Source organism: Leptonychotes weddellii, chromosome 11, assembly GCF_054177405.1.
Source record: "Leptonychotes weddellii isolate Sample4059 chromosome 11, ASM5417740v2, whole genome shotgun sequence".
NCBI lineage: Eukaryota > Metazoa > Chordata > Mammalia > Carnivora > Phocidae > Leptonychotes > Leptonychotes weddellii.
The window spans coordinates 82,140,024-82,150,487 of NC_138379.1; the positions used below are offsets into that span (position 1 = coordinate 82,140,024).

Genomic DNA, 10,464 nt, shown 5'->3' on the forward strand with positions numbered 1-10,464 from the left:
GCAGGTGCCTGGACTTTTCAAGGCTCTCGGGCAAGGCATGGGAGTTGTTCTGCCTTGGCTGGACCCTTGCCTTCCCTGTCCACCTGTGTCCTTCCTTCATTGCTTCCATTCCTCTGCCCCAGATGGACAGTGTGATGGGCAGTCTCTCACCCCATTCTGGCCCACTGGTGTTTCTGGCCCGGTGGGCTCCCTGGGGATGGGGTCTGCTCCACCACTCTCCCTCAGATACTTGTTGCCTCCAGCCCCCTATTACAGCCCCTGAAGGGCTTTGGTTTCCTTACCACAGTTGAGGGCGGGCTGCTATGTTTACAGACCCAGCCACACAGAAGTTTCCATGACATCATGAGCAGAGGAGGTGGAAACATCAAGGGCCCAGGAGATCACTCCTTTTTTTTTTTTTTTTTTAAAGATTTTATTTATTTATTTTATTTATTTGACGGAGAGAGACACAGCGAGAGAAGGAACACAAGCAGGGGCAGTGGGAGAGGGAGAAGCAGCCTTCCCGCCAAGCAGGGAGCCCGATGTGGGGCTCGATCCCAGGACCCTGGGATCATGACCCGAGCTGAAGGCAGACGCTTAACGACTGAGACACCTAGGCGCCCCCCAGGAGGTCACTTCTTTTTTTTTTTTTTTTTTTTAAAGATTTTATTTATTTATTTGAGAGAGAGAGAGAGAGAGAAACAGCATGAGAGGGGATAGTGTCAGAGGGAGAAGCAGGCTCCCCGCCGAGCCGGGAGCCCGATGTGGGACTCGATGTGGGACTCGATCCCAGGACTCCGGGATCATGACCTGAGCCGAAGGCAGTCGCTTAACCAACCGAGCCACCCAGGCGCCCCCAGGAGGTCACTTCTTAACCAACTGAGCCACCCAGGCGCCCTCTCCAGGAGGTCACTTCTTATCAAGACTTGGAGAGCATGTGTGACAAAGTCCCACTTCTGCTGAGGGGCTGGCCTTGGCTTTATGACCCCCATGGAGTGGTAGCCACTAGCTGTGAGGAGGTTTCAATGTAGAGGCCCGTTCAGGAACCTTTACTCCTGTAGAGAAGGTACAATTCACCTTTCTCTCCTCGGAATCTGCCCTGTCCCGCCCTTGTCTTTTGCATGGTAAACTAACACCAGAAACTCTTCATTACCCTTCCTCACCCGCTTGGAAAGCTGGAATTGGGGAGTGGACAGGGGCTTGGGATATTTTCAATGGATGTCATCTTCAGCTAGTGGGTTGGTGGTGGTTCTGAAACCTTGGGAGCCTGAAGGATTTATTAAAAACATAGACACTTGGGCTCCACTCTAGGCATGTAGCCCCCAGGTGATTCTGAAGCAGCCCCAATATAGAGAGTCTCCGGTTTAGAGGAAGAACTGAGGCCATTAAAGCTTTCGTGTCCTTTATGCTCGTTCCTGTCTACCACAGGGGCAACCCCTCCTTTTGTTCTCTGAGTTATGGTAACTGAAAGAACTTCGGGACAGTTTTTTTTTTTTTAATTTATTATTTTTTTTAAAGATTTTATTTATTTATTTGACAGAGAGAGAGACAGCGAGAGCAGGAACACAAGCAGGGGGAGTGCGAGAGGGAGAAGCAGGCTTCCTGCCGAGCAGGGAGCCCAATGTGGGACCCTGGGATCATAACCTGAGCCGAAGGCAGACGCTTAACGACTGAGCCACCCAGGCGCCCTTCGGGACAGTTTAATAAGAGTGGGAGTTTCCAAGACCAAGGTTCCCAAAGTGGGAAAGAAAGAATGAACAACCACACAGCCAGAGATCTGGATGATTCTGCCCACTATTTTCCTGAGCTATACACAGATGCTGATTTTGTTAGAGACAGAATGAACTTCCAATGTACACAGGCTTCATTCGTGGTTATGGCTTTACACCCTTTACATCCCTAGGACTGTAGTCCTTTGCAGCCTGCCTCCCGCTTTCCACATTGGATCCCTCCGCCTTGGGGAACTTTCCGGTGACTTCTACTGCACCCAGTACTTGTCTCCTTCCAACACCCTGCACACTTCCCTTCACCTTGTAGTCCTTGTAGGCTCTTATATCCCCCCATACCTCTCACTAGTTCTCAACATTGCATGCACTTGGGAATCTCCAGAGCTTCTGATTATCTTGGGCAAAGGCATCAGGACTTTCGAAATGGTTTAAGGTGATTCCATTGTGAAGCCAAGGTTGAGAAAACTGCCCTCCACCTGAGCCCTTCTGGAAACTTGTGTCCTTTGGTTCTCTTTTTTGTTTTTAAAGTTATTTATTTATTTATTTATCAGAGAGAGAAAGAGAGAGCAAGAGAGCACAAGCAGGGGGAGTGGCAAAGGAAGAAGCAGGCTCCCCGCTGAGCAAGGAGCCCAATGCGGGACTCGATCCCAGGACCCTGCAATGATGACCTGAGCCGAAGGCAGACGCTTAACTGACTGAGCCACCCGGGTGTCCCTCTTTTTCTGTGCTTTTAATAAACAGCTTTACTGGGGCGCATGGGTGGCTCTGACATTTGAGTGTGCGACTCTTAATTTTGGCTCAGGTCATGATCTCAGGGTTGTGAGATCGAGACCCGTGTTGGGCTCTGCACTCAGTGGGGAGTCTGCTTGAGATTCTCTCTCTTCCTCTCCCTCTGCCTCTCTCCCTACACACACACTCTCTCTCTCAAATAAATAAATCAATCTTAAAAAAAAAATAGCTTTACTGAGGTAAATTGACAGGAATAAACTACATATATTTAAAGTATAAAATGTGATGTTTTGTCATATGTATACATTCGTGAGACATCACCACAATAAAGGTAATGAAGATATCCAACACCCTGAACAGTTTCCTTGTGCCCCTTTGCCTGCAATCCCTCCCTTATCCCTCTACCCTCCAGGCAACCACTGATCTGCTCTGTCATTATAGATTAGTTTTTGTTTTTCTAGATTTTTATATACATAAGTATACGAATGTAACATGTACCCTTTTTTGGTCTGGCTTCTTACACCTCAGCATAATTATTTTGAGATTCATACATCTTGGTACATCTACAATATTTTATTCCTTTATACTGTCCAGTAGTATTCCATTGTATGGATATACCACAGGATATTTATCTATTCACTTGTTGATATTCTTTTGGATTATTTCCTGGTTTGGGCTATTACAAATAAAGCTGTCATGAACATTCACATATAAGTTATTGTGTGGACATATGCTTTTATTTCTGTTGGATAAATACTCAGGAGTGGATAGGCTGAGATGCAACTTCAAAAGAAAGTAGTTTGGCTATTCTAGGTCTTTTGTAATTCCATGTGAATTAGCTTCTCAGTTACTACAAAATGCCTGCTGGGATTTTGATCAGGACTGTGTTGAATTTATAGATCTGCTTGGGGAGACTCAACATCTTAATGATATTGACTCTGCCAATCCACAAACACATCTTTTGTCAGATTTCTCCCTTAAGTATTTTATATTTTTTAATGCTCTTTTATATGGTATTTCTAAACTTTCAATCTCCAATTGTTCATTGATAGTATCTAGAAATATAGTTGTTTTGTATATTGATCCTGTACCCTGAAAACTTCCTAAATTCACATATTAATTATAGTACCACTTTTTTTTTTTTTGTAAAGCCCATCAGAATTTCTACATAATGATCATGTTGCTTGCGAATAAAGACAGTTTAACTTTTCCATTTCCAATCTGGATGTATTTTACTTCTGTTCCTTGGCTTATTGCAGTGGCTAGAAACCTCCAGTACAATGTTGAATAGAAGAGAAGTGAGGATGTTTTTGCCTTATTTGTGATCTTAGGGGGAAACATTGTCTTTCATCATTAAGGATGATATTCGCCATAGGTTTTTCTTAGATGCTCTTTAACAGATTGAGGATATTCCGTTCTCTTTCTAGTTTGCTGGGGATTTTTAGTAAAAATAGTTGAGTATTGTCAAATGCTTTTTCTGCATCCGCGGAGATGATTATATGGTTTTACTTCTTTAGTCGGTTAATATGATAAATTACGTTGGGGGCATGATTTGTTGCACTGTTCTTGGTCATTATGTATTATTCTTTATTTTATATATATATATATATTTTTTTTTTAAAAGATTTATTTATTTATTTATTTGACAGAAAGAGAGAATGAGAGAGGGAACACAAGGAGGGGGAGTGGGAGACGGAGAAGCAGGCTACCTGCTGAGCAGGGAGCCTGATGTGGGGCTCGATCCCAGGACCTGAGTCGAAGGCAAAGGCTTAATGACTGAGCCACCCAGGAGCACCACCCCCTTTCTTAAGTAAAGTCTACTCCCAACGTGGGGCTTGAACTCACGACCCCAAGATCAAGAGTTGCATGCTCCACTGACTGAGCCAGCCGGGTGGCCCTATTCTTTTTTTTTCTTTTTATATATTATTAGATTAAATTTGTTAAAATTTAGTGAAGAATTTTTGCATCTATTCATAAGGAATATTTGTCTGCAGTTTTTTTTCCTTGCAATGTTTTTGCCTGTTTTATTTTACTTTTTAAATTTTATTTATTTGACAGAGAGAGACACAGCAAGAGAGGGAACACAAGCAGGGAGAGTGGGAGGGGGAGAAGCAGGTTTCCCCGCGGAGCAGGGAGCCTGATGCGGGGCTCGATCCCAGGACCCTGGGCTCATGACCTGAGCTGAAGGCAGATGCTTAACGACTGAGCCATTCAGGCGCCCCTATTTTTGCCTGGTTTTGACATCAGGGTTTGTCATTAGGGTTCTCTAGAGAAACAGAACCAACACAATGTTTATGTAGGAGATGGAAGAGAGAGAAGGAAGGGAGGGAAGACAGGAGAGAGAGAGAGTTTTATTTTATTTTATTTTTGTCTCCCCTGAGCACTTAGCACAGTGCTGGTCTGCGACATGAGTGATGAGAAAAGCACTCGCTGCAGGAGTGCCTAAGTGATTAAATACAGAACTTGAAAGCCAGGAAACCCGAGGGCATTCTTTATGATCACTGTCAGCACCGGCACTGGGTAGCTGTTCAGAGCGTTGGAGCTGGACAGTCCTGCCTGTTCATTCCTGCTCCCTCACTCACTAGCTGTGCAACTTGGGCAAATAACTTAACCTCTCTGAGTCTCTGTAGCCTCATCTGTAAAAAATCCATCTTGTCTACTTTGTTGCGCTAAGGATTAAATGAGGTAAGGCATGGAAAGTGCTGAGGGTGATTTCTAGAGCCTAGTCAGTGCTCACTAGCCCTTAGCTGTTACTGCTTTTCTCACCCTGAACCATACGTCCCCTTCCTGGAACATGATCAGGTGCACCTGGGACAAGAGCGCCAGCCTGCTGGTCAGCAGCTAGTGAGTGAGCCTCCGGTGTTGTGCACAGAGGGCAAGAAGCACCGACAGGGGCCAACAAACCTGTAGCCGCAAGCCTGAGGCTGAGTGTGCACGGCACGTGGCAGGCTGCTAACCACGAATGGCCTTTTCATGGTGGCCACACGCATAAATAGCCCTGTGGTCGGCCGGGGAGGTTTCTGGGTGCAGTGAGGGTGAAGGGGGCCTGCTGGGGCTTCTCACAGCTCCGGCCTCTGCTCTGTGCTGGAGGAGCACAGGGAGCCGGGTGGGGGCCAGGCCCTCCTACCGGCCCCTGCAGCCCACATCCGGGCCTGCCAAACCTCAGCCACCTTCTGGCTGCCTCGCAGGGGGCGGGAGGGTGCTGCTCGGCAGCACCTCCTTCTCCACGGCCCCGCTGGGGGCTCAGCCCTGGCTTCCTCTCCCAGCAGCTTGTGGAAATCTGGGCCCCGCCCCGAAGCCTCCAAGCTCCCCATCCGCCGCCCCCACCTGCCTTTGAAGGCTTCTGCTTCTGTGCCTCTGTTTTCTCAATTGACCACTCCACCGGGGACCCATCAGTCACTCTCTGACATCCTTGGTGCTTTTCTCCAAGAGAAGTGAGTCAGAGGACTATTTGTTTACTTCTTTCTCTGTCTCTTTTTTATTTATTCCCTAACATCCTCTCCAAAGACAGCGGCAGCACCTGTTTTGGGGATCATAGTGGGGGGGGGGGCGGCATTGAGGCAAAGGTAGGGAGGACGTGAGGAAACAAGGCAGCCTCTGAGGGCCTCCCAGAAAAAAGAGGGACAGCAATTCTTTCGGCCAAATACACTTTATTTCTTTTCTCTCTCAGCTGTCAGGGAGCCTAGCATATTCATGGAGGGGCCTGCAGGGAAGACCTGGGGTAGGGAGTAACGGGCTGGCTCTGGGCCAGGGTCTGTGCATGGGGCAGGCCCCCTGCTGGAGTTACCCAGTCCATCCCCACAAAGCGTTGCCAAAGAGAGAGCTGGAAGAAAAGAAAGGTAGACAGATGCAATAGTTAGGGATGGGGGCAAGTTCTTCCCAGGCAAGGGGGGAAGGGAAGGGAGCAGGGACATCTCCTGCAGGGTAGGAAGGAACTGGTGATGGTGGGGGTGAATAACAGAAATAAACAGCCTGACCAGAGGGCAGCCCGGGCATGAGGGCGTGAGGGCATGAGGAGCTGTGATGTTTCACAAGATAATGAGGCAGAGATAGTCTAGGGCTGAGGGCCAGCAGAGAAGGCAGAATGGAGGGAGCTGGGGACAAGGCTGCAGGGTGTGAGTTCTCCAGCAGGCAGAGGAACAATTCTCTTCTGGAGTCCAGGATTTACCCAGGGTACAGGGAGTAGCAGGCCTTGGAGAAGCCAGAGCTGGGCCTGGAGGAGGCTGCGTCCTCAGGAGCCGTCAGATGCCTCTCTGATTCAGGCCAGAATACAGGTCCTGCTGGCCTTTCCGGATGGGCTGGGGGGCGGGGGGTGAATAGAGAGGTTGTGGTCGGCAGGATGGGAGGAAGTAGTTCCTAACAAAGAAGGGCCCCTGAAGATCTAGCTTTAGTGCCACGGAAAGAACCTTGCACTAGGAACCAGGAGACAGGCTCCAATCCTAACCTGGTGCCCACTGGTAACAGATTTGAACCTGTCACCTTCTGGGAGCCTCAGCCTTCCCATCTCCAAAATGGGAATCTAAAGACCCACCTCTCAGGGCATTTGTCAGGATTAAATGGAGTCACTTACATGGAAGTGAATACCACCTGTTTGCCTGGTGCTCGAGAAATACCTGTGGCCCTTGTTCAGGTGTGATATTCCCGATACTGAACAACTGGTAGGACACGCACACCAAGCAATCGAAACGATCCTGGCAGTTCTCTGCCATGCCAGGCATTAACTCTTCAGTTGTCAAATCGAGAGGCAGTCTAGTGGGGGGAGAGGCTGTGATGTCTGGCAGTGTGTGCGCTGGGAGAGCGGGGCAGGAAGCTGGCGGCTACTTACCAGTGAGTACTTTAATATTTCAACAGCCGATGTGGCTGCACAGTGCATGCAGGTGGAACCTCAGTGCTGAATTTGTCATGTGGGCGTGTGTGGATATGGTATTCCCCATGCTGTATCCCAGCTAGTGAATAAGCCACCGAAAGAGGGTGTCACCTCCCCCCCGACCCCCCGACCCCACGCCATGGTTGTAGAAGACATGCAGCCTTGGAAACAGCCCAGCTCGGCAGAGGCCAGCACAAGGCGGGCTGTCTGGCAAGCCTGAGTGAGGGGCTTCAAAGTGTCTGGCAGGCCGGATGGACAGTCCCACCTGTCCCCTTCTCCCCTAGAAAGCTCCCCTCCCCCACTCCATCCCTTGGTACCTCGTAGTCCGGATTGGGAACAGGTGGTGGCCTCTCCTTGTTTTGTCCTGCAGAGGAGGGAGGGGGAAAGGGTTAGCTCCCACGAGGGAACACCCATCTCGGGGCCATGAGACCGAGATCCGGGAGGGACGGCAAACCCCTTCTTTCTCTCCTCTAGGCCTCCCTTTCTCCATCTTGGCCACTCTGTCTCCTGTTTCCTTTAATCCCATCCCTAATGACCTCCATACTCTTCGTATCACTTTATGATTTTCCTCAGCTCAAAGTCCTTCCATGTCTCCTTTTCTATGGGTAAGGGAAGGGAAGAGGCAGGAACGAAGATCCCAAAGTCCCTCTCCCCACAGATTGGAGGGAGGAGGTGTGGAATCTGGTTACTCCAGAATACTCCACAGCCATCCTGTTAATACACTTTTTGTATTTCTCTAGGGCAGGACAGAGAGGAGCAATCTGAGACGTGATACCCTCTGTCCAGATGTTGGCCACCCGGGGAATGTTCTATAGCAGCTGTCTTGAGCTGGCTGTGGACTTGCCACCCATCCTGGCCCAGGCTGGACATCCCCCTTGGTGGGACTCTCTTCCAACGTAACTCCATGGTCTTACCCCTGGTCTTGCCGCCGGCACCTCTTGCTCTCATCACAGGCATGGCATTGGCCTTTCTGTTCTTGCTGTAGTAATACACCAGCAGCCCCAAGCCCAGAGTGATGCAGATATCAGCTATGATGACTGCGACCACTGCCATAACGTCCACCTCCATGCAGTTCCTACACACTGTCGGGGACGGAGATATGGGGAGGGGAAGAGAAACTACCGAGAAAAGAAGACACAAGGACGGTAGAGACCACCAAGGAACAAATAAAGGCGATTCTCCCTTTATCACTCACATGCTTGCCATGGCCAGAGCCAGACCTTTCAATGCACGTAACACCAAGCAAAGAGTGAAGGTTATGGGTAGAGGCTCTGGAGTCAGAGAGTCCTGGGTTCGAGTCCCAGCTCCTTTACTCACTAGCTGTGAGAATTGTGTGAAGTGTTTTCAACTCACAAAGTCCCTGTTTCCCCTTGCATAAAATGGGAATAAAACAGGGGTGCCTGGGTGGTTAAGCATCTGCCTTTGGCTCAGGTCATGATCCCGGGGTCCTGCGATCGAGCCTGCTTCCCCCTCTCCCTGCCCCGTGCTTGTGCTCTCTCTCTCTCAAATAAATAAATAAATAAAACCTTTTAAAAAAATGGGAACTAAGGGGTGCCTGGGTGGCTCAGATGGTTGAGCACCTGCCTTCTGTTCTGGTCATGATCCCAGGGTCCTGGGATCCAGCCCCGCATCGGGCTCCCTCCTCAGCGGGAAGCCTGCTTCTCCCTCTCCCACTCCCCCTGCTTGTGTTCTCTCTCTCACTGTCTGTCTCTCTGTCAAATAAATAAGTAAGAAATCTTTAAAAAAATAAATAAAAATGAAAAATGGGAACTAAATAGTACTTAACTCATGGTTGTTGAGAGGATTATATGAAAAAAAATCCATGCAAGTGCTTGAAACACCTAATGTTAGCTATCATTATTATGCCTTAGTTTATGACACTTTATTATAGCAGCTTTGCAAATTCTTCTGAAGAATTGATCTCTGGATAAAGCATCAGATAAACCCCTATCTATGTGCCATAATTCCAGATTCGACATAACGCAAATGACGCGATCCTGTCTCTTGGAAAGTTGTTATTTTAGATCTAAGTGCTGACTGAGCTTTCCCAGATAACCCCCATATTGGTGTTTAATCCATATTTCAGAAAACACTGATGCTGTGTGGCCCCTGAGAGTCTCAGGATTGAGTAGAAGAGAAGCACAAAGATACCAGGGGACCGTGAGGTGCGTTAGAAGAAATGATTGAAAATGCGCTCTTGAAATGGCCCTGTCTAAGGTGTCCCATGGTGTCTGCTCTGGGGACCTGTATTACCTCTTGCCTTCAGGTAGAGATAGTTCTTCTTCTTCGAGACGTCTCCATAGCAGGCATAATAACCACTGTGCTCCACTTCTGAAAACTCAGCCAGAGATAGCTGCTTTTCATTAGCCTCTGGTATTTTTTCACCATTCATTTCCCATTGTAGATTTTCACCTTCAACTTCCTCAGGGCATGTCAGCACTACCGTGGTTCCAGAGATGGAAACTTTATACCCTGGGAAACGGGAGAGAAGAGAAATTGGAGGGAGAAACCATTAAGATTTTGGCAAAGGTAAATTAGGAATAGAAGAACCAACCAGACGCAGAAGGTCACCCGTCATCCAGGTCTTGGATTTTCTCATCAAAGGGGAGCTCTACTGGCTCGAGGGCATGAAAGAGGGGATCTGATGGAGAAGGGGAACTGGAGAACGTTTTGAGCATGACTTCAGAGTTTAGGCATGGACATGGGGGCTTGGGAAGGGGAGGAGGGAAGTAAAGGAAAGCCTAGAAAAGTCCCTTTGGGACTATTTCCAAAACAGGAATTGGAATGACCTCAGTTCTTGGGGATAATCTCTCCCAACCAATTCCCTCTCCTCTAACCACCCACCTGCATCCTCAAGGCATCCATGAAAGACAGAGAAACTTACCTTTCTCTGGAGGTGAACCTGTTGATTCACCTGAACATGAGAAAAGGAAAGCACTGTAAGAAAATAACCTTGGATTAAGTTTAAATTGTAGACAAAAATTTTCAAGTGGGACTAGACATTATCCCCAAGAACCTCCAAAGAAGGCCCATCCTTTAGGGAGCCCCAAGCCTGGAAGGTGAGGTATGCTTGTTGATGCAGCCCAGATGCATCACATTGAGACTATACTAGCATGTGCCCCTAGATCCAGATCCACTGAAGCTCAGAAAGTCTTTTTTTTT

At 48.3% G+C, this 10,464-nt stretch overlaps 1 protein-coding gene across 2 annotated transcripts in view; it reads right to left on the bottom strand.

The window, feature by feature from the left end:
* Positions 1-6,065: 6,065 nt before the first annotated feature.
* Positions 6,066-10,464, bottom strand: part of CD3E (CD3 epsilon subunit of T-cell receptor complex) — a 12,296-nt gene continuing 7,897 nt past the window's right edge. For both annotated transcript variants that reach the window (XM_081799361.1, XM_081799362.1), the window contains exons 5-9: positions 10,187-10,216; positions 9,556-9,774; positions 8,217-8,384; positions 7,620-7,666; positions 6,066-6,733 (exon numbers count right to left, since the gene is read on the bottom strand). In XM_081799361.1, coding sequence (XP_081655487.1) covers positions 6,677-6,733; positions 7,620-7,666; positions 8,217-8,384; positions 9,556-9,774; positions 10,187-10,216 — 521 coding nt within the window. In that variant the 3' untranslated portion in view covers positions 6,066-6,676. The remainder of the gene's footprint in view (positions 6,734-7,619; positions 7,667-8,216; positions 8,385-9,555; positions 9,775-10,186; positions 10,217-10,464) is intronic.